Genomic DNA, 25,893 nt, shown 5'->3' on the forward strand with positions numbered 1-25,893 from the left:
GACCCGAGGATGAAGTCTATCAGAACCTGGGAACTTGTCAGCTTTTAGTTTTAATCATTTTCTCAGTTCCCTTTCTCTGGTGAATAAAACTGTGTAAGTTCCTCCCTCCCTTTCACCACTCGATTTACAAGCATTCCTGGGATGTTATTTGTGTTTTCTACACTGAACAGAGACACAAAATATCTGCTTAAAGCTTCTACCATTTCCGTATTCCCCATTATTTTCTCATTGTTGCTATTATTATTATTATCATGAATAATAAACTCCCTGACCTTATTTGCCCCATTCCAACGTGCTCGTGGCTCAGATAGTAATCCAGAGATTAGTGCCTTTTTGGGTCTGCTTTTAAGTTTAACCCACAGCTGCTCATACTCCCTCAGAAGTCCTGCCAATGCCATTGGTACCCACGCGGACCACGACCACTGGGTCCTTCCTCTCCGACTCCAGGTTCCTCTCCAGACCCGAGGAGCTGTCCTTAAGCCTGGAACTGAGCAGGCAACACAACCGTTCACAGAGAACTGTCTTTATTCTCTTCACCAAACAGTCCCCCCACGAACATTACATTCCTATTTACACCCCACCTCCCTCCACTTGAATGGCGTCCTGCAGCATGATGCCTTGGTCAGTTCGCTTGTCCACACTGCAGCCCCCACTTTCATCCAGACCAGCTGCAAGGGCCTCGAGCCTGTTGGACAAGTGCAAAGGGCTGAGGGCCCCCCACATCTACCTCCTCGGCCCCCAAACCTGCCTCACCCGCAGTCACTCCCTCCAGTCCCTGAGCACTGACCCAATCAGAGGACTCCAGCCTAAGGGCTTTGACCGCCTCTGGGGACAACACAATCCAGGTGACCACACCTCTCCACCTCCTGCACCCTAGATGCATCGCAGAGTCCAAAGCCCGGACTCCAGCTCATTAGTCTCTGAGCTGGAGTTCCTCGAGCTGCGGACACTGACGGTAGATGTGTCACACAGGGACCCTCCATCCCTTGTGGGCTGCACCTTTTTGCCTCATCACATCCCCGCCAAGCACCTCGGTGGAGGGGACGTTTTACTTTGTCCAGGGCGCTATCGGAATTCAAGTTTTTGTCACAACTTTCCTACACTTCAGCTGTGGGACATTTAACATCTGGCGTTTGGGGTGGACGTGTCCAGTAATGGTGATTGATTTTCCAGTAATGGAGGTTAATTCTCCTGTAATGGTGATTGATTCAGGGTTTGTGCCTGGACAACGTATCAATACAGACCTGAGGTCAACAGCTACAAGCGTCTCTCCTTCCAGAATTCGCTTCTCAAATGAGTTCTTGCAGCTGATTAATGATTAGCCACGTCCGATTGCTGGGACTGTCACTTTAAGCGACATATATAATGGACAGGGGCTTCACTGGGATCATTCCCTGCGCTGGGATAAGCTGTAAGATGCAGGCTTTCCTCTTCACCCTGCTCCTGGGAGCGGCAGATATGATCACAGATATACTGAAATGTGTGTGTGGGGGTCCACAAGCGTGGCTGCTTGTCTGGCAATGTCTCATCTCCCTGGCTACCCATCCCCATTCCTTTCCCAGGCAACAGTCTGAGACTGAACCTGTCAGCTTGTAACCTCGGGGTCACATTTGACCCCCAGATTTGCTAACTGTCAAACCATTCCTATTTCCACCTCCGCAACATTGCCCAGCTTCACCCCGATCCCGTCTCGTCTCATCTCATCTACTGCTGAAACCCTCATCCAATCCAGCATTGACCCCAGATGCGACTATTCCGACAAATCCCTGACTGTTCTCCCACGTTCTACCCTCCGAAAACTTAATGTTATCCGAACCTCTGCTGCCCGTGTCTTAACTCGCACTGAGTCCCACTCACCTATCATCTCTGGTGCTCGCTGACCAGCGTTGGCTCCTGGTTAGAATCATATTGATTTTAAAATTCCTCCAGCCACTACAACCCTCCCTATCTCTGTAACCTCCTCCAGCCCCTACAACCATCCCCATTTCTGTGAACACCTCCAGCCCCTACAACCCTCCCTATCTCTGTAACCTCCTCCAGACCCTACACCCCTCCCTATCTCTGTAACCTCCTCCAGCCCCTACAAACTTCCCTATCTCTATATCCTCCTCCAGCCCCTACAACCCTCCCTATCTCTCTAACCTCCTCGAGCCCCTACAACCCTCCCTTATCTCTGTAACCTCCTCCAGCACCTACAACTCTCCCTATCTCTGTAACCTCCAGCCCCAACTACCCTCTCTATCTCTGGAACTTCCTCCAGCCTCTACAACCCTCCCTATCTCTGTAACCTCCTCCTGCCCGTACAACACTCCCTATCTCTATAACCTCCTCCAGCCCCTACCACCCTCCCTATCTCTGAAACCTCCTCCAGCCCCTACAACCCTCCCTATCCCTGTAACCTCCTGAAGCACCAACAACCCTCCCTATCACTGTAACCTCCTCCAGCGCCTATAGCTGTCCCTATCTCTGTAACCACCTACAGGAAGTACAACCCTGCCTATCTCAGGGAACTATTCTTACCCCTACAAACCGCACTATCTCTTTAACCTCCTCCAATCCCTTAAGACCTCCCTATCTCTGTAACCGCCGGCAACACCTACAAACCTCTGTATCTCTGTAACATCCTCCAGCCCCTACAAACCTCCCTATCTCTGTAACATCCTCCAGCCCCAACAACTCTCCGCATCTCTGTAACCTCCTCCAGCAGTTGCAAACCTCCCCATCTCTGTGAACACCTCAAGCCCCTACAACCCTCCCCATTTCTGTGAACACCTCCAGCCCCTACAACCCTCCCTATCGCTGTAACCTCCTCCAGCCCCTACAACCTGCCTTATCTCTGTAACCTCCTCCAGCACCTTCAAACCTCCCTATCTCTGTAACCTCCTCCAGCACCTACATCCCTCCGTATCTCTGTAACCTCCTCTAGCCCCAACATCCCTCCGCATCTCTGTAACTTCCTCCAGCCACTACAAATCTCCTTATCTTTGTAACATCCTCCAGACCCTACAACCCTCCCTATCTCTGTAACCTCCTCCAACCAATACAACTCAACCTATCTCTATAACGTCCTCCAGCACCTACAACAAACCCCATCTCTGTAACCGCCTGCAGCCCCTACAACACTCCCCATCTCTGTAACTTCCTCCAAACCCCACAACTCACTCTATCTCTGTAACCTCCTCAAGCCCATACAACCCTCCGTATCTCTGCAACATCCTCCACCACCTACAAATCTCCCTAGCTCTGTAAACTCCTCCAGCACCTACAACCCTCCCAATCTCTGTGACCTCCCCCAGCCCCTACGACCTTCCCGATCTCTGTAGACTCCTAGAGGCCTTACAACAATCCCTATCTCTGTAACCTCTTCCAGCCCCGACAACCGTCCGCATCTCTGTAACCTCCTCCAGACCCTACACCCCTCCCTATCTCTGTAACCACCTCCAGACCCTACAACCCTCCATATCTCGATAACCCCCTACAGCCCCTACAACACTGCCTTTCACTGCAACCTACTCCAGCCCAAACAACCCACCGTATCTCTGTAACCTCCTCCATCACCTACAACACTCACTAACACCCAAATTCCACCCGCCCCTAGAACCAAACCTATCTCTAGAACCTCCTCCAGCCCCTACAACACTCCCCATCTGTAAACTCCACTAGCCCCTACAACCCTCCCTATCTCTGTAACCTCCAGCCGCCACTAAAACACTCCATATCTCTGTAAACTCCTGCAGCCGCTACAACCCTCCCTATCTCTGTAACCTCATCCAGCACCTACAAACCTCCCTATCTCTTCAACCTTCACCAGCCCCTACAACACTCCCCATCTCTGTAACCTCCTCGAAACCCCACAACCCTCCCTATCTCTGTAACCTACCCCAGCCCGTACAACCGTCCGTATCATTGGAACATCCTCCAGCACATACAACCCACCCTATCTCTGTAACCTCTTTCCAGCACCTGCAACCCTCCCTATCTCTGTAACATGCTCGAGCCCCTACAACCATCCCCATCTCTGTAACCTCCTCCAGCAGCTCAAGCCTCCCCATCTCTGTGAACACCTCCAGCCTCTACAACCCTCCCAATCTCTGTGACCTCCTCTAGTCCTTACAACCCTCCCTATCGCTGTAACCTCCTCCAGACCCTACATCCCTCCATATCTCAGTAACCTCCTCTAGCCCCAACTACCATCCCCATCTTTGTAACCTCCTCCAGCTACTATAATTCTCTCTATCTCTGAAACCTCCTCCAGCCCCTACAATCTTCGCTATCTCTGTAAACTCCTCCAGCTCCTACAACCCTCCTTATTTCTGTAACCTCCTGCAGCCCCTACAACACTCCCCATCTCTGTAACTACCTCCAAACCCCACAACTCCTTCTATCTCTGTAACTTCCTCCAGCCCATACAACCCTCCGTATCTCTGTAATATCCTCCACTACCTCCAAATCTCCCTATCTCTGTAAACTCCTCCAGCCCCTACAAGCCTCCCCATCTCTGTAACCTCCTCCAGTAGTTACAACCCTCCCCATTTCTGTGAACACCTCTAGCCCCTACAACCCTCCCCATCTCTGTGAACTCCTCCAGCCCCAAAAACCCTGCTTATCACTGTAACCTCCTCCAGCACCTACAACACTCCCTATCTCTGTAACCATCTCCAGCCCCTACAACACTGCCAAACTCTGTAACCTTCTCCAGCCCCTACATCACTCCCTATCTCTGTAAACTCCTCCAACCCCTACAAAACTCCCTATCTCTTCAACTTTCTCCAGCACCTACAACCCTCCGCATGTCTGTGACCTCCTCCAGCCGCAAAAACGCTCCCCATCTCTGTAACCTCCTGCAGTCCCTACAACACTCCATATCTCTGTAACCTACTCCAGCCCCTACAACACTCACTAACTTTGTAACCTCATCCGGCCCCTACAACCCTCCTCATCTCTGTGACCTCCTACAGCCCCTACAACCCACCCCGTTTCCCCAGTACTGGTGCCAGACCCCATGAATAGAAACCCAATTCTCCCAACACAAATCTTACAGCCACACGGTCATACAAACATACTGACATAAGTACAATCAGAGGACTCCAGCCTAAGGGCTGTGACCGCCTCTGGGGACAACACAATCCAGGTGACCACACCTCTCCACCTCCTGCACCCTAGATGCATCGCAGAGTCCAAAGCCCGGACTCCAGCTCATTAGTCTCTGAGCTGGAGTTCCTCGAGCTGCGGACACTCACGGTAGATGTGTCACACAGGGACCCTCCATCCCTTGTGGGCTGCACCTTTTTGCCTCAACACATCCCCGCGAACCACCTCGGTGGTGGGGGGAGGTTTTAATTTGTCCAAGGCGCTATCGGAATGCAAGTTTTTATCGTAATTTGCGTGCAGGGTGGACGTGTCGAGTAATGGTGATTGATTGTCCAGTAATGGTGATTGATTGTCCAGTAATGGTGATTGATTGTCCAGTAATGGTGATTGATTCAGGGTTTGTGCCTGGACAACGTATCAATACAGACCTGAGGTCAACAGATGCAAGCGTCTCTCCGTCCAGAATTTGCTTCTCAAACGAGGTCTTGAAGCTGATTCATGATTAGCCACGTCCGATTGCTGGGACTGTCACTTTAAGCCACATATATAAAGGACAGCAGCTTCACTGGGATCATTACCAGCGCCGGGATAAGCTGTAAGATGCAGGCTTTCCTCTTCACCCTGCTCCTGGGAGTGGCAGGTATGATCACAGATATACTGAAATGTGTGTGTGGGGGTCCACAAGCGTGGCTGCTTGTCTGGCAATGTCTCCTCTCCCTGGCTACCCATCCCCATTCCTTTCCCAGGCAACAGGCTGAGACTGAACCTGTCAGCTTGTAACCTCGGGGTCACATTTGACCCCCAGATTTGCTCACTGTCAAACCATTCCTATTTCCACCTCCGCAACATTGCCCAGCTTCACCCCGACCCCGTCTCCTCTCATCTCATCTACTGCTGAAACCCTCATCCAATCCAGCATTGACCCCAGATGCGGCTATTCCGACAAATCCCTGACTGTTCTCCCACGTTACACCCTCCGGAAACTTGAGGTCATCCGAACCTCTGCTGCCCGTGTCTTAACTCGCACTGAGTCCCACTCACCTATCATCTCTGGTGCTCGCTGACCAGCATTGGCTCCTGGTGAGCAACATATTGATTTTAAAATTCCTCCAGCCCCTACAACCCTCCCTATCTCTGTAACCTCCTCCAGCGCGTACAACCCTCCCTATCTCTGGAACCTCCTCCAGCCGCTACAACAGTCCCTATCTCTGTAACCTCCTCCAGCCTCTACAACCCTCCCTATCTCTGTAACCTCCTCCAGCCCTCTCAACCCTCCCTATCTCTGTAACCTCCTCCAGCACCTACAACCCTCTCTATCTCTGTAACCTCCTCCAGCCCCTACAACCCTCCCTATCCTTGTAACCTCCTCCAGCGCCTACAACCCTCCCTATCCCTGTAACCTCCTCCAGGCCCTAAAAACCTCCCTATCTCACCTCCCTATCTCTGTAACCTCCTCCAGTCCCTACAACCCTCTGAGATCTCTGCTCTCCTCCAATTCCGGCCTCTTGACCATCCCCCGATTCCCATTGCTCCACCATTGGCGGCCGTGCCATCAGCTGCCTGGGGCCCTAAACTCTGAAAATCCCTCCCTAAACCTCTCCACCTCTCTATGTCTCTCTTTCTCACTCTCTCCCTCCTCCTTTAAAACGCTCTTAAAATCCAATCATTATGACTAAACCTTTGGCTGCCTGTCCCTGATGTCTCTTTATGTGACTCAGCGAGATACTTTGTTTGATAATCAACCCTGTGAAGCTGTTTCATTATGTTAAAGGCACTATAGAAACGTAAATGTTGTTTTTGCTAAGTGTCTGAGTGTGTGCATACGTGAGCGTGTGTATGTGTGTGAGTGTATGTATTTGTGTGTGTGTATGTCATTATGTGTACATGTACAGGTGTGGGTGTGTGTATTTGTGTGTGTGTATGAGATTGTGTGTATGTGTTTGTGAGAGAATGGATGTGTGTTTGTGTGTGCGTGTACATTTGTGAGTGTGTGTGTGTTTGTGTGCGTGTGTCTGAATGTAAGTATGTACGTGCGTGTGTGAGTGAGTCTCCGTGTGTCTATGTGTATGAGTGTGTGTATTTGTGTGTGTGTATATGTGTGTGTGTCCGTGTATGTGCCTGCACGTGTGAGACTGGGTGTGTGTGTTTGTGTGTGAGTGTGATTGTGTCTTTATTTGTGTGTGACTGTGACTCTGTGTGTGTAAGTGTGTGTATTTGTATGTTTGTTACTGTGAGTAAATGTGTGTATTTGTGTGTGTGTGACAGTGTGTAAGTGTATGTATTGTGAGTGGGTGTGTCTCAGAGTGTGTATGTGTGTGTGACTGTGTGTGCGTGTGTGTGTGTTAATTTATGTGTGAGTGTGACTGTGTGTGTTTGTCTGTGTGTAAGTGTGTGTATTTGCACGTGTGTGTGACTGCGTGCATGTGTGTGTGTGTGTAGTTTGTGTTTGTGTCTTTGTGTGTATGTGTGTATTTATGTGTGTGTGTGACTGTGTGTGTGTGTGACTGTGTGTAAGTGTGAGTATTTGTGCGTATGTGATTGCGTGCCTGTGCGTAAGTGTGTGTGTGTGTGTGTGTCACTGTCTGTGTGTGGGTGGGTGTGCGTGACTGAGTGTGTGCGTGACTGTGTGTGTGTGTGACTGTGTGTGTGTGTGACTGTGTGTGTGTGTGTGACTGTGGGTGTGTGGGTGACTGTGGGTGTGTGTGTGACTGTGGGTGTGTGCGTATTTGTGTGCCTGTGCTTATTTGTGTGACTGTGCGTATTTGTGTGTATGTGCATAATTGTGTGACTGTGTGTATTTGTGTGACTGTGTACATGTGTGTATGTGTAGATATGTGTAAGTATGTGTGTGATTTTGTAAGTGTGTTTATTTGTGTGTGTGTGATTGTGTGTAAGCGTGTGTGTGTGTGTGACTGCGTAAGTGTGTGTGTGTTTGTGTGTGATTGTGTGTAAGTGTGTGTGTGTGTGACTGTGGGTGCGTGGGTGCAATCAGATGATGAACCTCACTCTCTGTATTTTTCTTTACTCAGCTGCTGCTCCTGCGAATGTGAAGATCATTAACGGCCAGAATTGTTATCCTCACTCTATGCCCTGGCAGGTTTTTCTGACCTATAATGGGAATCGCTGGTGTGGGGGCTCCCTGATAAACCACCAGTGGATAGTGTCAGCTGCTCATTGTTACCAACCGTAAGTCCAGAGATTATCTCAGCAACAAGCAAACATAAAAACATACACAAACATACAAACATACACAAACATACAAATGTCCACAAACATACATACAAACATACACAAACAAACATACATAAACATACAGACACTCACAAACATACATACAAACATACATAAACATACAAACACTCACAAACCTACATACATACACATACATACAGTCACAAACATACACAAGCATCCATACATGCAAACATACCCAAACATACAAATGTCCACAAATATACATACAAACATACTCAAACATGCATACAAGCATGCACAAACATACATACAAAAACACACGAATACACACAAACATACATACAAGCATACACAAACATATGAACACTCACAAACACACACAAACAAACACAAACATAGAAACATAGACAAACATACATACAAACATATACAATCATACACAGATCAACACTGAATGATACAGAGACAAAAACATGAACATACAGATGTCCAAGCATACAATCTTACAGCGCACACATATAAACAATGATGGAGTAATAAGGGTTCTCTTGCAGACATTTCTCATACTTTCTGTATCACAATATGTGCACTCACCCTCCAAAAACGCTATATAGAAACTTCATCATCCCCCAAAAACCTCCAGAAAAAGGCAAAACTCCAGATGACTAATGCCCGGGTAGTGAGGGGGCAGTTTGACACTGGCCTCCTCTACATTCTTTTCTTATTCTTGTTGGCAAGAAGGACCCAAAATTAATGATTAAAACAGGGGTCAAAGTGAAAGGAAGGAGCAAGCCAAAGAGGAGCAGCAGATACAAAACACGGGCTTCAGCCTCAGCTGGAGGATTGTGTCCAGCTCTGGGCACCACACTTTAGGAAGGATGTGAAGGCATTAGAGAGAGAGCAGTAAGGATTCATGAGAATGGATCCAGGGATGAGGAACTTCAGTTAATGTGGAGAGAGTGGAGGAGCTGGGACTGTTCTCCTTGGGGAATATGTATGCTTGTATGTATGTTTGTGTATGTTTGTATGTTGGTGTATGTTTGTATGTATGTCTCTCCTTGGAGAAGAGAAGGTGGAGAGGAGATTTGATAGAGGGGTTCAAAATCACGAGGGGTCTGGACTGGGTAGAGAGGGAGAAACCGTTCCCATTGTGGGGAAGGATCGAGAACCAGAGGGGCACAGATTTAAGGGGATTAGTAAAAGAAGCAACGGAGACATGAGGAGAAACTTTTTCACCCTGCGAGTGGCTAGGATCTGGAATGCACTGCCCGAGAGTTTGAGGGAGGCAGGTTCAATCGAGGCTTTCGAAAGGGAATCAGGTTGTTATCCGAAGGTGAAACATTTGCAGGGTTACGGGGAAAGGACAGGGGGGATGGGTTTAGGTGAGTTGCTCTTTCAGAGGGCCAACAGGGACACGACAGGCTGAATGGCCTCCAGCTGCGCGATAACCATTCGGCGGCTTCCGGGAAACAGGAAGTGGGGAAATGACAGTGTTGAGCACTTCTCCTCTGATTGCCCAGGGCCAGCATCCTCGTGGCGCATCTGGGCGAACACAACCTCTCTCACCCCGAGGGGACGGAGCAGCGAATCCAAGTGGCCTCGGCCATCGTGCACCCCAGGTTCGACCACATGAACTTCAACAACGACATCATGCTGCTCAAACTCGCCTGGCCCGCCAAATTCGACCGGTACGTCAGGCCCATCCCTCTGCCCAGCCAGTGTGCCACAGCCGGGACTGGATGCATCACCTCTGGCTGGGGGACACTCGTGATTAACGGAGGTAAGGAGGGCCGGGGTGGTGAGGGGTTGGTGGAGGGGGTAGCGGGAAGGCGAGTTGGGGTTGGGGGGCTGTTGGTTAGAACCTGAATGAATACTGCGCTGGTTTGAGGGGATGGTGGGTGGGAGGGCAGTGGGGGGTGTTGGAATGTGCGATCAAGCAATAATACTTCACTTTCCAGGCATAACTGAAATGTAGTCAACACTGCTCCCTGGAGACCTGTCCCAGCTTTGGAGACAATTGCAGAGATTTACTAGAAATGTGCCGGCTCTTTGAAGGATCTATCTAATGAGTCCCCACTCTCCCCCCTGCTCTTTCCCACATAGCCCTATAATTTCCCTCCCTTCAAGTATTTCTCCAATTCCCCCTTTTGAAAGTTCCTATTGAATCTGCTTCCACCGCCCTTTCAGGCAGCGCCTTCCAGATCACAACAACTCGCTGTGTGAAAAAAATAATTCTCCTCATCTCCCCCTCTGGTTCTTTTTCCGATTCTCTTCAATCTGAGTCCCTCTGGTTACCGACCCTCCTGCCGCTGGAAACAGTTTCTCCTTATTGACTCTATCCAAACCCCTCATGGTTTTGAACATCTCGATTCAATCTCCCCCTTAACCTTCTCTGCTCTAAGGTGAACAATCCCAGCTTCTCCAGTCTCTCCACATTCGTCCCAAAACCTGTGCTCACAGCCCCACACCCAGACCCAATTAAGCTTGATTTTAGCAATAACACCTTTGTTTTTGAATCCCTCCATGGCTTTTCCCTCCCTATCTTTGTAATCTCCTCCAGCCCCTACAACCAACCTGAACTCTGTAACCTCCTCCAGCCCCGACAACCCTATCTCTGTAACCTCCTCAAGCCCCTACAACCATTGTGATCTCTGTAACCTCCTCGAGCCCCACAACCATATCTCTGTAACCTCCTCCTGCCCCTACAACCCCATCTCTATAACCTCCTCCAGCCCCTACAACCCTCCCTATCTCTGTAACCTCCTCCAGCCCCTACCACACTCCCTATCTCTGTAAACTCCTCCAGCCCCTACAAACCACCCTATCTCAGTAACCTCCTCCAGCTCCTACAACCATCCCTATCTCTGTAAACTCCTCCCACGCCTACAAGCCTCCCTATCTCTTTAAACAACTCCAGCCCCTACAACCCTGCCTATCTCTGTAACCTCCTCCAGCCCCAACAACCCTCCCTATCTCAGTAACCTCCTCCAGCCCTTACCACCCTCCCTATCTCTCTAACCTCCTCCAGCCCCTACATCCCACCCTTTCTCTGTCACCTCCACCAGCTCCTACAACCCTCCCTTTCTCTGTAATTTCCTCCAACCCCAACAATCCTCCGAGATCTTTGCTCTCCTCCAATTCCGGCCTCTTGACCATCCCCCGATTCCCATCGCTCCACCATTGGCAGCCGTGCCTTCAGCTGCCTGGGTCCCTAAGCTCTGGAATTCCCTCCCTAAACCTCTCCACCTCTCTCTCTTTCTCCCCCTTTAAAATACTCCTTAAAACGGACCCCTTTAACTGAGCTTTGGGTCATCTGTCCCTAATATCTCCTTATGTAGCCCGATGCCAAATTTAGCTTGTTCATGCTCTTATGAAGCAGCTTGGGATGTTTTATATAGTTAACAGTTCTATATAAATTCAAGTATGCTGTTGTTATTAAGGTGGTGTTAATAGCCGTCTACGCATGGGCACAATGAGTTATTCTGCTGCTGATTAAGTTGGCCTGTCCCTTTAACAGGGCAACCTCTCATTGATCTAAATGCTGAGCTCATTCAGAGTTCAATTGCCGATTGGCAAATGCCTGTCAATTTAATCCCTTCTACCTCAAGGGATGTCCCACTGCCAATTGCACATTGTCAGTTCTCTAGACGGCCACCAGTGTTTCATATTGAGCTCTCCTTCTCCTGGCCACGAGGTTCTTCGCCACCCTGACTACAGTAACCCAACATCTCTTTGTGTCTTGGCGAGCAGACCTGGATTCAATGCCCAGTGTATGCTTTAACCAGAGCTCTGTACACAACACTCAGTAAGCAAGACTATTGATTAAGTCGCTTGCACGTGGGAGGAGGAGACTCACGTTTGGATCGGACTGTGCTGACTCATTTCTTTCCCCTTCAGTACAATATCCCGAAGTCCTACAGTGCCTGAATCAGCCCATCCTGCCTGATGCTGATTGCCGCAAAGCTTATCCACCCTACTTCACCGACAACATGTTCTGCTCAGGATACCTGGAGGGAGGACAGAGCACATGCCAGGTAAGAGTGGCCCGACAGGGTGAGACCGAATGCATCAAACCATGAGCGATAGGAAGTGTCTCAAGCTGAGAGACAGAGGTTACCTCTCCCTGAGGGATGGGGAATGTCTGAATTTGAGGGTGCGTAGGAGCAGTAAGAGGCTATTTGGCCCCTTTATCCCTCTGACAGTGCAGTACTCCCTCAGTATGACACTCTGACAGTGCAGCGCTCCCTCAGTACTGATCCTCCGACGGTGCAGTGCTCCCTCGGTACTGACCCTCCGACAGTGTACAGCTCCCTCAGTACTGACCCTCCGACAGTGCAGCGCTCCCTCAGAACTGATCCTCCGACAGTGCAGCGCTCCCTCAGTACTGACCTTCCGACAGTGCACCACTCCCTTAGTACTGACCCTCTGACAGTGCAGCACTCCTTCAATACTGACCCTCCGACAGTGCAGTTCTCCCTCAGTACTGACCCTCCGACAGTGCAGCACTCCCTCTGTGCTGACCCTCCGACAGTGCAGGAATCCCTCAGTACTGACTCTCCAACATGCAGCACACCCTCAGTACTGACCCTCCGAAAGTGCAGCGCTCCCTTAGTACTGACCATCTGACAGTGCAGCGCTCCCTCAGTACTGACCCTCCGACAGTGCAGCACTCCCTCAGTACTGACCATCTGACAGTGCAGCACTCCCTCAGTACTGACCCTCCGACAGTGCAGCACTCCCTCAGCACTGACCCTCTGACAGTGCAGCGCTCCCTCAGCACTGACCATCCGACAGTGCAGCGCTCCCTCAGTACTGACCCTCTGACAGTGCAAAGCTCCCTCAGCACTGAGCCTTGTCCTTTGGGTCTCTGGACAGATACTCAGACCCGCAACCTCCTGATTGTGCGGACAGAGTACCACCCAGCGAGCTCAGGTCCCACACCGGGATCCCGGGGGAGCTACGGATGACCATCCGATTATCACTTTGTCTATCTCACTCCGAATTACACTCCATGTCTTTTTTGCTGCAGGGAGACTCAGGGGGACCTGTGGTCTGTAATGGGGAGCTACAAGGCATTACTTCCTGGGGATACGACTGTGCTATGGAGGATCATCCCAGCGTCTTTGTGAAAGTTTGTAACTACAACAACTGGATCCAAAGGGTCATGGCTGAAAACTGAGCGGAGAATCCTAACCCTGAAACTACCTGCAATGAGGGAAAGGAAAATGTTGCAAGTTCCCAATAAAGATTGATTGTCAAGTTGTGTTGCATTTGGATTCTTTTTTTGCTACATCTCTTTTGGAACGTGCAGAATCCCACATCCATCCCCTCGCTGCCTCCAGACTGTAACTATTCCAACATTCCTCTCGGCAATCTGCTTTCCTCACAGGGATGTCAGAAATAGGAGCAGGAGGAGGCCATTCAGCCCCTCGAGTCTCCTTCCCCCATTCTATACGATCATGGCTGATACTCTACCTCGACTCCGCTTTCCCTCCTTATCGCTTAGCGCCCAAAAATCTATCCATCTCCGTCTTGAATGGATTCAGCGATGGAGCATCCACAGCTCTCTGGGGGAGAGAATTCCAAAGATTTCTCCTTCCGTAAACTTAAACACATCCAAAAATCTGCTGTCCCCGTGTCTTAACTCACACAAAGTCTCGTGTACCCAGCAGCCCCTGTTGCTCGCTGATCTACATTGGCTCCTGGTCGGGCAACACATCGATTTTATAATCCCCATCCTGCTTTTCAAATCCTTCCATGGCTTCCTCACCTCCTCCCTATCTCTGTAACCTCCTCCAGCCCCAACAACACTCCCTATCTCTGAAAACTCCTCCAGCCCCTACACCCCTCCCTATCTCTGTAACCTCCTCCAGCCCCTACAACACTCCCTACCTCTGAAACGTTCTCCTGCCCCTACAGCCCTCCCTAACTCTGTAATAACCGACAACCCATACAACCCTCCCAATGTCTGTAACATCCTCCAGACCCCTACAAACAACCCTATATCTATAACCTCCCCCAGACTCCAAAAACCCTCCCCATCTCTGTAACCTCCTCCAGCCCCGACAGCTCTCCCCATCTCTGTAACCTCCTCCAGCCCCAACTACACTCCGAATCTCTGTAACGTCGTACAGCACCTACAACACTCCCTATCGCTGTAACCTCCTCCAGCGCACACAACCCTCACTATGTCTGTAACCGCCTCCAGCACCTACAACCATCCCCATCTCTGTAACATCCTCCAGCCCCTACAACACTCCCTATCTCTGTACGCTCCTCCAGCCCCCATAACACTCCCTGTCTCTGTTACCTCCTCCAGCCCCTACAACACTCCCTATCTCTGTAACCTCCTCCAGCCCCTACAACCCTCCCCGTTTCCCCAGTAGTGGTGCCAGACCCCATGAATAGAAACCCAATTCTCCCACACAAATCTAACAGCCACACAGTCATACAAACATACTGACATAAGTACAATCAGAGGACTCCAGCCTAAGGGCTGTGACCAACTCTGGGGACAACACAATCCAGGTGACCACACCTCTCCACCTCCTGCACCCTAGATGCATCGCAGAGTCCAAAGCCCGGACTCCAGCTCATTAGTCTCTGAGCTGGAGTTCCTCGAGCTGCGGACACTCACGGTAGATGTGTCACACAGGGACTCTCCATCCCTTGTGGGCTGCACCTTTTTGCCTCATCACATCCCCGCCAAGCACCTCGGTGGGGGGGAACTTATACTGTGTCCAAGGCGCTATCGGAATGCAAGTTACTGTCGTAATTGGCGTGTGGGGTGGCCGTGTCCAGTAATGGAGATTGATTGTCCAGTAATGGTGATTGATTGTCCAGTAATGGTGATTGATTGTCCAGTAATGGTGATTGATTGTCCAGTAATGGAGATTGATTGTCCAGTAATGGTGATTGATTGTCCAGTAATGGTGATTGATTGTCCAGTAATGGTGATTGATTGTCCAGTAATGGTGATTGATTCAGGGTTTGTGCCTGGACAACGTATCAATACAGACCTGAGGTCAACAGCTACAAGCGTCTCTCCTTCCAGAATTCGCTTCTCAAATGAGGTCTTGAAGCTGATTCATGATTAGCCACGTCCGATTGCTGGGACTGTCACTTTAACCACATGTATAAAGAACAGGGGCTTCACTGGGATCATTACCTGCGCTGGGATAAGCTGTAAGATGCAGGCTTTCCTCTTCACCCTGCTCCTTGGAGCGGCAGGTATGATCACAGATATACTGAAATGTGTGTGTGGGGGTCCACAAGCGTGGCTGCTTGTCTGGCAATGTCTCCTCTCCCTGGCTACCCATCCCCATTCCTTTCCCTGGCAACAGGCTGAGACTGAACCTGTCAGCTTGTAACCTCGGGGTCACATTTGACCCCCAGATTTGCTCACTGTCAAACCATTCCTATTTCCACCTCCGCAACATTGCCCAGCTTCACCCCGACCCCGTCTCCTCTCATCTCATCTACTGCTGAAACCCTCATCCAATCCAGCATTGCCCCCAGATGCGGCTATACCGACAAATCCCTGACTGTTCTCCCACGTTCCACCCTCCGGAAACTTGAGGTCATCCGAACCTCTGCTGCCCGTGTCTTAACTCGCAATGAGTCCCACTCACCTATCATCTCTGGTGCTCGCTGACCAGCATTGGCTCCTGGTTAGCATCATATTGACTTTTAAATTCCTCCAGCCCCTACAACCCTCCCTATCTCTGTAACCTCCTCCAGCCCCTACAACCCTCCCTATCTCTGTAACCTCCACCAGCCCCCTCAACCCTCCCTTTCTCTGTAACCTCCTCCAGCCCCTACAACACTCCCTATCTCTGTAACCTCCTCCAGCACCTACAACCCTCCCTATCTCTGTAACCTCCTCCAGCCGCTACAACCCTCCCTTTCATTGTAACCTCCTTCAGCGCCTACAACCCTCCCTATCCCTGTAACCTCCTCCAGGCCCTAAAAACCTCCCTATCTCACCTCCCTATCTCTGTAACCTCCTCCAGTCCCTACGACCCTCTGAGATCTCTGCTCTCCTCCAATTCCGGCCTCTTGACCATCCCCCGAATCCCATCGCTCCACCATTGGCGGCCGTGCCTTCAGCTTTCTGGGGCCCTAAGCTCTGAAAATCCCTCCCTAAACCTCTCCACCTCTCTCTCTCTCTCTTTCTCACTCTCTCCCTCCTCCTTTAAAACGCTCTTAAAATCCAATCATTATGACTAAACATTTGGCTGCCTGTCCCTGATGTCTCTTTATGTGACTCAGCGAGATACTTTGTTTGATAATCAACCCTGTGAAGCTGTTTCATTATGTTAAAGGCACTATAGAAACGTAAGATGTTGTTGTTGCTAAGTGTCTGTGTGTGTGCATATGCGAGCGTGTGTATGTGTGTGAGTGTGTGTATTTATGTGTGTGTGTCTGTGTATGTGTACATGTACAGGTGTGGATGTGTGTATTTGTGTGTGTGTATGAGATTGTGTGTATGTATTTGTGAGAGAATGGATGTGTGTTTGTGTGTGCGTGTACATTTGTGAGTGTGTGTGTGTTTGTGTGCGTGTGTCTGAATGTAAGTATGTACGTGTGTGTATGAGTGAGTGTCCATGTGTCTATGTGTATGAGTGTGTGTATATGTGTGTGTGTCCGTGTATGTGCCTGCACGTGTGAGACTGGGTGTGTGTGTTTGTGTGTGAGTGTGATTGTGTCATTATTTGTGTGTGACTGTCACTCTGTGTGTTTAAGTGTGTGTATTTGTGTGTTTGTGACTGTGTGTAAATGTGTGTACTTGTGTGTGTGTGACAGTGTGTAAGTGTATGTATTGTGAGTGGGTGTGTCTCAGAGTGTGTATGTGAGTGTGACTGCGTGTGTGCGTGTGTGTGTGTTAACTTATGTGTGAGTGTGACTGTGTGTGTTTGTCTGTGTGTAAGTGTGTGTATTTGCACGTGTGTGTGACTGCGTGCATGTGTGTATGTAGTTGTGTGTGTTTGTGTCTTTGTGTGAATGTGTCTGTGTGACTGTGTGTGTGCGACTGTGTGTGAGTGTGAGTATTTGTGTGTACGTGATTGCGTGCCTGTGCGTGTGTGTGTGACTGTGTGTATGTGTGTGACTGTGTGTATGTGTGTGACTGTCTGTGTGACTGTGTGTGTGTGTGACTGTGTGTGTGTGTGACTGTGGGTGTGTGCGTATTTGTGTGTCTGTGCGTATTTGTGTGTCTGTGCGTATTTGTGTGACTGTGCGTATTTGTGTGAGTGTGTGTATTTGTGTGACTGTGTGCATGTGTGTGACTGTGTGTATGTGTGTGTGTGTAAGTATGTGTGTGATTTTGTAAGTGTGTGTATTTGTGTTTGTGTGATTGTGTGTAAGCGTGTATGTGTGTGTGACTGCGTAAGTGTGTGTGTGTTTGTGTGTGATTGTGTGTAAGTGTGTGTGTGTGACTGTGGGTGCGTGTGTGCAATCAGATGATGACCCTCACTCTCTGTATTTTTCTTTACTCAGCTGCTGCTCCTGCGAATGTGAAGATCATTAACGGCCAGAATTGTTATCCTCACTCTATGCCCTGGCAGGTTTTTCTGACCTATAATGGGAATCGCTGGTGTGGGGGCTCCCTGATAAACGACCGGTGGATAGTGTCAGCTGCTCATTGTTACCAACCGTAAGTCCAGAGATGATCACAGCAACAAGCAAACATAAAAACATACACAAACATACAAACATACACAAACATGCAAATGTCCACAAACATAAATACAAACATACACAAACAAACATACATAAACATACAGACACTCACAAACATACATACAAACATACATAAACATACAAACACTCACAAACATACATACATACATACACAGACATACAATCACAAACATACACAAGCATCCATACATGCAAACAAAGACAAACATACAAACATACATACATAAACACACAGACACTCACAAACATACATACAAACATACATAAACATACAAACACTCACAAACTTACATACATACACAGACATACACCCACAAACATACACAAGCATGCATACATGCATAGACAAACATACAAACATACTCAAACATACATAAAAGCGTACACAAACATACAAACATACATACAAGCATGCACAAACATGCAAACATGCACAAACGTACGAACACTCACAAACATGCACAAATATAGAAACATAGACAAACATACATACAAACATACACAAATGTACACAAACATACAAACACACACGAATATAGACAAACATACATACAAGCATACACAAACATACGAACACTCACAAACACACACAAACACACACAAACATACAAACATAGACAAACATACATACAAACATATACAATCATACACAGATCAACACTGAATGATACAGAGACAAAAACATGAACATACAGATGACCAAGCATACAATCTTACAGCGCACACATATAAACAATGATGGAGTAATAAGGGTTCTCTTGCAGACATTTCTCATACTTTCTGTATCACAATATGTGCACTCACCCTCCAAAAACGCTATATAGAAACTTCATCATCCCCCAAAAACCTCCAGAAAAAGGCTAAACTCCAGATGACTAATGCCCGGGTAGTGTGGGGGCAGTTTGACACTGGCCTCCTCTACATTCTTTTCTTATTCTTGTTGGCAAGAAGGACCCAAAATTAATGATTAAAACAGGGGTCAAAGTGAAAGGAAGGAGCAAGCCAAAGAGGAGCAGCAGATACAAAACACGGGCTTCAGCCTCAGCTGGAGGATTGTGTCCAGCTCTGGGCACCACACTTTAGGAAGGATGTGAAGGCATTAGAGAGAGAGCAGTAAGGATTCATGAGAATGGATCCAGGGATGAGGAACTTCAGTTAATGTGGAGAGAGTGGAGGAGCTGGGACTGTTCTCCTTAGGGGATATGTATGTTTGTATGTATGTTTGTGTATGTTTGTATGTTTGTGTATTTTGTATGTTTGTGTATGTTTGTATGTATGTCTTTCCTTGGAGAAGAGAAGGTCGAGAGGAGGTTTGATAGAGGGGTTCAAAATCACGAGGGTTCTGGACTGGGTAGAGAGGGAGAAACCGTTCCCATTGGGGGGAAGGATCGAGAACCAGAGGGGCACAGATTTAAGGGGATTAGTAAAAGAAGCAACGGAGACATGAGGAGAAACTTTTTCACCCTGCGAGTGGCTAGGATCTGGAATGCACTGCCCGAGAGTTTGAGGGAGGCAGGTTCAATCGAGGCTTTCGAAAGGGAATCAGGTTGTTATCCGAAGGGGAAACATTTGCAGGGTTACGGGGAAAGGACAGGGGGGATGGGTTTAGGTGAGTTGCTCTTTCAGAGAGCAGACAGGGACACGACGGGCTGAATGGCCTCCAGCTGCGCGATAACCATTCGGCGGCTTCCGGGAAACAGGAAGTGGGGAAATGACAGTGTTGAGCACTTCTCCTCTGATTGCCCAGGGCCAGCATCCTCGTGGCGCATCTGGGCGAACACAACCTCTCTCACCCCGAGGGGACGGAGCAGCGAATCCAAGTGGCCTCGGCCATCGTGCACCCCAGGTTCGACCACACGAACTTCAACAACGACATCATGCTGCTCAAACTCGCCTGGCCCGCCAAATTCAACCGGTACGTCAGACCCATCCCTCTGCCCAGCCAGTGTGCAACAGCCGGGACTGGATGCATCACCTCTGGCTGGGGGACACTCGTGATTAACGGAGGTAAGGAGGGCCGGGGTGGTGAGGGGTTGGTGGAGGGGGGAGTGGGAAGGCGAGTTGGGGTTGGGGGCTGTTGGTTAGAACCTGAATGAATACTGCGCTGGTTTGAGGGGATGGTGGGTGGGAGGGCAGTGGGGGGTGTTGGAATGTGCGATCAAGCAATAATACTTCACTTTCCAGGCATAACTGAAATGTAGACATCACTGCTCCCTGGAGACCTGTCCCAGCTTTGGAGACAATTGCAGACATTTACTAGAAATGTGCCGGCTCTTTGAAGGATCTATCTAATGAGTCCCCACTCTCCCCCTGCTCTTTCCCACATAGCCCTATAATTTCCCTCCCTTCAAGTATTTCTCCAATTCCCCCTTTGGAAAGTTCCTATTGAATCTGCTTCCACCGCCCTTTCAGGCAGCGCCTTCCAGATCACAACAACTCGCTGTGTCAAAAAAAATAATTCTCCTCATCTCCCCCTCTGGTTCTTTTCCCGATTCTCTTCAATCTGTGTCCCTCTGGTTACCGACCCTCCTGCCGCTGGAAACACTTTCTCCTGATTGACTCTATCCAAAGCCCACATGATTTTGAACATCTCAATTCAATCTCCCCCTTAACCTTCTCTGCTCTAAGGAGAACAATCCCAGCTACTCCAGTCTCTCCACATTTGTCCCAAAACCTGTGCTCACAGCCCAACACCCAGAACCAATTAAGCTTGATTTTAGCAACAACACCTTTGTTTTTAAATCCCTCCATGGCTTTTCCCTCCCTATCTTTGTAATCTCCTCCAGCCCCTACAACCATCATGATCTCTGTAACCTCCTCCATGCCTACAACCCTATCTCTGTAATCGCCTCCAGCCCCTACAACACCATCTCTGTAACCTCCTCAAGCCCCTACAACCATCCTGATCTCTGTAACCTCCTCCAGCACCTACCACACTCCCTATCACCGTAACCTCCTCCAACCCCTACAACCCTCCCTATCTCTGTAATCTCCTCCAGCCCCTACCACCCTCCCTATCTCTGTAACCCCCTCCAGCCACTACATCCCCATTTCAATAACCTCCTCAAGCCCCTACAACCCTACCTATTTCTGTAACCTCCTCCAGCCCCTACCACACTCCCTATATCCGTAGCCTCCTCCAGCCGCTACAACACTCCCAACAACAACTTTGTTTTTGAATCCCTCCATGGCTTTTCCCTCCCTATCTTTGTAACCTCCTCCAGCCCTTACAACCATCCTGATCTTTTGTAACCTCCTCCAGGCCCTACCACACTCCCTATCTCTGTAACCTCCTCCAGCCCCATCAACCCTCCCTATCTCTGTAACCTCCTCCAGCCCCTACCACCCTCCCTATCTCTGTAACCTCCTCCAGCCACTACATCCGCATTTCTGTAACCTCCTCCAGCCCGTACAATCCTCCCTATTTCTGTAACCTCCTCCAGCCCCTACAACCCTCCCTATCTCTGCAGCCTCCTCCAGCCGCTACAACCCACCCTATCTCTGTAACCTCCTCCAGCCCCTACAACCCTCCCTATCTCTGTAACCTCCTCCAGCCCCTACAACCCTCCCTATCTCTGCAACCTCCTCCAGCCCTTACAACTTTCTCTTTCTCTGTAACCTCCTCCAGCCCCTACAACCCTCCCTATCTGTGTAACCTCCTCCAACCCCTACAACCCTCCCTATCCCTGTAACCTCCTCCAGCCCCTACAACCCTCCATTTCTCTGTAACCTCCTCCAACCCCTACAACCCTCCCTTTCTCTGTAACCTCCTCCAACCCCAACAATCCGCCGAGATCTCTGCTCTCCTCCAATTCCGCCTTCTCGAGCATCCCCCGATTCCCATCGCTCCACCATTGGCGGCCGTGCCTTCACCTGCCTGGGGGCCCTAATCTCTGGAATTCCCTCCCTAAACCTCTCCGCCTCTCTCTTGTTCTCCCCCTTTAAAATACTCCTTAAAACGGACCCCTTCAACTGAGCTTTGGGTCATCTGTCCCTAATATCTCCTTCTGTAGCCCGATGCCAAATTTAGCTTGTTCATGCTCTTGTTTTATAAAGTTAACAGTTCTATATAAATTCAAGTATGCTGTTGTTATTAAGGTGGTGTTAATAGCAGTCTACACATGGGCACAATGAGTTATTCTGCTGCTGATTAAGTTGGCCTGTCCCTTTAACAGGGCAACCTCTCATTGATCGAAATGCTGAGCTCATTCAGAGTTCAATTGCCGATTGGCAAATGCCTGTCAATTTAATCCCTTCTACCTCAAGGGATGTCCCACTGCCAATTGCACATTGTCAGTTCTCTAGACGGCCACCAGTGTTTCATATTGAGCTCTCCTTCTCCTGGCCACGAGGTTCTTCGCCACCCTGACTACAGTAACCCAACATCTCTTTGTGTCTTGGCGAGCAGACCTGGATTCAATGCCCAGTGTATGCTTTAACCAGAGCTCTGTACACAACACTCAGTAAGCAAGACTATTGATTAAGTCGCTTGCACGTGGAGGGAGGAGAGTCACGTTTGGATCGGACTGTGCTGACTCATTTCTTTCCCCTTCAGTACAATATCCCGAAGTCCTACAGTGCCTGAATCAGCCCATCCTGCCTGATGCTGATTGCCGCAATGCTTATCCACCCTACTTCACCGACAACATGTTCTGCTCAGGATACTGGGAGGGAGGACAGAGCACATGCCAGGTAAGAGTGGCCCGACAGGGTGAGACCGAATGCATCAAACCATGAGCGATAGGAAGTGCCTCAAGCTGAGAGACAGGGGTTACCTCTCCCTGAGGGATGGGGAATGTCTGAATTTGAGGGTGCGTAGAAGCAGAAGGATGCTATTTGGCCCTTTTATCCTTCTGACAGTGCAGCACTCCCTCAGTACTGACCCTCTGACAGTAAAGCACTCCCTCAGTACTGACCCTCCGACAGTGCAGCACTCCCTCAGTACTGACCCTCTGACAGTAAAGCACTCCCTCAGTACTGAACCTCCGACAGTGCAGCGCTCACTCGGTAATGACCCTCTGACAGTGCAGCACTCCCTCAGTGCTGACCCTCTGACAGTGCAGCACTCCCTCAGTACTGACTCTCCGACAGTGCAGCGCTCCCTCAGTACTGACCCTCTGACTGTGCATTGCTCCCTCAGTATTGTCCAGCTAACAGTGCAGCACTAACACAATAATGACTCTCCAACCTTGCAGCACTCCCTCAGTATTGACCCTCCAACAGTGCAGCGCTCCCTCAGTACTGACCCTCCGACAGTGCAGCACTCCCTCAGTACTGACCCTCCAACAGTGCAGCACTCCCTCAGCACTGACCCTCCGACAGTGCAGCGCTCCCTCAGCACTGACCCTCCGACAGTGCAGCACTCCCTCAGTACTGACCCTCCGACAGTGCAGCACTCCCTCAGCACTGACCCTCCGACAGTGCAGCGCTCCCTCAGCACTGACCCTCCGACAGTGCAGCACTCCCTCAGCACTGACCCTCCGACAGTGCAGCGCTCCCTCAGTACTGACCCTCTGACAGTGCAGCACTCCCTCAGTACTGACCCTCCGACAGTGCAGCACTCCCTCAGTACTGACCCTTCGACAGTGCAGCACTCCCTAAGCACTGAGCCTTGTCCTTTGGGGCTCTGGACTGGTACTCAGACCCGTAACCTCCTGATTGTGCGGACAGAGTACCACCCAGCGAGCTCGGGTCCCACACCGGGATCCCGGGGGAGCTACGGATGACCATCCGATTATCACTTTGTCTATCTCACTCCGAATTACACTCCATGTCTTTTTTGCTGCAGGGAGACTCAGGGGGACCTGTGGTCTGTAATGGGGAGCTACAAGGCATTACTTCCTGGGGATACGACTGTGCTATGGAGGATCATCCCAGCGTCTTTGTGAAAGTTTGTAACTACAACAACTGGATCCAAAGGGTCATGGCTGAAAACTGAGCGGAGAATCCTAACCCTGAAACTACCTGCAATGAGGGAAAGGAAAATGTTGCAAGTTCCCAATAAAGATTGATTGTCAAGTTGTGTTGCATTTGGATTCTTTTTTTGCTACATCTCTTTTGGAACGTGCAGAATCCCACATACATCCCCTCGCTGTCTCCAGACTGTAACTATTCCAACATTCCTCTCGGCAATCTGCTTTCCTCAGAGGGATGTCAGAAATAGGAGCAGGAGGAGGCCATTCAGCCCCTCGAGCCTCCCTCCCCCATTCTATACGATCATGGCTGATACTCGACCTCGACTCCGCTTTCCCTCCTTATCGCTTAGCGCCCAAAAATCTATCCATCTCCGTCTTGAATGGATTCAGCGATGGAGCATCCACAGCTCTCTGGGGGAGAGAATTCCAAAGATTTCTCCTTCCGTAAACTTAAACACATCCAAAAATCTGCTGTCCCCGTGTCTTAACACACACAAAGTCTCGTGTACCCAGCAGCCCCTGTTGCTCGCTGATCTACATTGGCTCCTGGTCGGGCAACACATCGATTTTATAATCCCCATCCTGCTTTTCAAATCCTTCCATGGCCTCCTCACCTCCTCCCTATCTCTGAACCTTCCTCCAGCCCCTACAACCCTCCCTATCTCTGAAACCTCCTCCAGCACCTACAACCCTCCCTAACTCTGTAATAACCTCCAACCCATAAAACCCTCGTTATATCTGTAACCTCCTCAAGCCCCTACAACTCTCCCAATCTCTGTAACATCCTCCAGACCCCTACAAACAACCCTATCTATATAACAACCCCCAGACTCCAAAAGCCCTCCCTATCTCTGTAACCTACTCCAGCACCTACAACTCTTCCTAACTCTGTAACCTCCTCAAGCACCTACCACCCTCCCTATCTCTGTAACCACCTCGAGCACCTACAGCCCTCCCCATCTCTGTAACCTACTCCAGCCTCTAAAACAATCCCTATCTCTGTAACCTCCTCCAACACCTACAACACTCCCGATCTCTCCAACTTCCTCCCGCCCCTACAATCGTCCCTATCTTGGTAACCTCGTACAGCACCTACAACCCTCCCAATCTCTGTAACCTCCTCCAGCCCCTACAACACTCCCTATCTCCGTAAACACCTCCAGACCCTAAAACCCTCCCTATCTCTGTAACCTCCTCCAGCACCTACAACCATCCCTATCACTCCAACCTCCTCGAGGCCCAACAAAATTCCCCATCTTTGTAAGCTCCTCCATCCCCTACAACCCGCCCCATCTCTGTAACCTCCTCCAGCCCCTACAACCCTCCCTATTTCTGTAACCTCCTCCAGCACCTACAAACCTCCCTATGTCACCAACTTACTCCTGCACCTACAACCCTACCTATCTCTATAACCTCCTCCAACCCTACAACCCTCCCCATCTCTGTGACTTCCTCCAGCCCCTACAATCCTCACTATCTCTGTAACTTCCTGCAGCCCCTACAACACTTCCTATCTCTGTAACCTCCTCCAGCCCCTACAACCCTCCCTATCTCTGTAACCTCCTTGAGCCCCAACAAAACTCCCCACCTCTGTGAACTCCTCCAGACCCTACAACCCTCCCCAGCCCTGTAACCTCCTCCATCCCCTACAACCCTCCCTATCTCTGTAATCTCCTCCAGCCCCTACAATACTCCCCGTTTCCCCAGTACTGGTGCCAGACCCCATGAATAGAAACCCAATTCTCCCACGCAAATCTTACAGCCACACAGACATACAAACACACTGACATAAGTACAATCAGAATAAACTTCTCCAGCCCTTACAACATTCCCTGTCTCTGTAAACTCCTCCAACCTCTACAACACTCCCTATCTCTGTAAATTCCTCCAGCCCCTACAACACTCTCCATCTGTAACCTCCTCAACCCCTACAAAACTCCCTATCTCTGTAACCTCCACCCGACACTAAAACACTCCATATCTCTGTAAA

General features: G+C 49.7%; 2 protein-coding genes across 2 annotated transcripts; both read left to right on the forward strand.

The window, feature by feature from the left end:
* The first annotated feature begins 9,826 nt into the window (after nt 1-9,826).
* LOC144671655 (trypsin-like) lies at nt 9,827-13,530 on the forward strand. Its single transcript, XM_078533661.1, has 3 exons — nt 9,827-10,066; nt 12,184-12,320; nt 13,316-13,530. Exons 1-3 carry the CDS (start codon nt 9,916-9,918, stop codon nt 13,463-13,465), a joined length of 438 nt encoding a protein of 145 aa, XP_078389787.1. The 5' UTR covers nt 9,827-9,915; the 3' UTR covers nt 13,466-13,530.
* Nucleotides 13,531-17,747: 4,217 nt separating this feature from the next.
* LOC144671589 (trypsin-like) lies at nt 17,748-23,991 on the forward strand. The gene is made up of 4 exons (XM_078533547.1): nt 17,748-17,941; nt 19,736-19,995; nt 22,544-22,680; nt 23,777-23,991. Exons 1-4 carry the CDS (start codon nt 17,748-17,750, stop codon nt 23,924-23,926), a joined length of 741 nt encoding a protein of 246 aa, XP_078389673.1. The 3' UTR covers nt 23,927-23,991.
* Nucleotides 23,992-25,893: the final 1,902 nt, after the last annotated feature.

This window comes from Cetorhinus maximus, chromosome 33 (assembly GCF_964194155.1).
Source record: "Cetorhinus maximus chromosome 33, sCetMax3.hap1.1, whole genome shotgun sequence".
In the NCBI taxonomy this organism is placed as follows: domain Eukaryota; kingdom Metazoa; phylum Chordata; class Chondrichthyes; order Lamniformes; family Cetorhinidae; genus Cetorhinus; species Cetorhinus maximus.

Bases quoted from the DNA above. Each gene is read 5' to 3' on its own strand.
- LOC144671655 (XM_078533661.1), top strand. From the start codon at position 9,916: ATGAACTTCAACAACGACATCATGCTGCTCAAACTCGCCTGGCCCGCC. The intron at 10,067-12,183 runs GTAAGGAGGGCC...TTTCCCCTTCAG, and splicing joins GACACTCGTGATTAACGGAG to TACAATATCCCGAAGTCCTA. The intron at 12,321-13,315 runs GTAAGAGTGGCC...TTTTTGCTGCAG, and splicing joins GAGGACAGAGCACATGCCAG to GGAGACTCAGGGGGACCTGT.
- LOC144671589 (XM_078533547.1), top strand. From the start codon at position 17,748: ATGATGACCCTCACTCTCTGTATTTTTCTTTACTCAGCTGCTGCTCCT. The intron at 17,942-19,735 runs GTAAGTCCAGAG...CTGATTGCCCAG, and splicing joins GCTGCTCATTGTTACCAACC to GGCCAGCATCCTCGTGGCGC. The intron at 22,681-23,776 runs GTAAGAGTGGCC...TTTTTGCTGCAG, and splicing joins GAGGACAGAGCACATGCCAG to GGAGACTCAGGGGGACCTGT.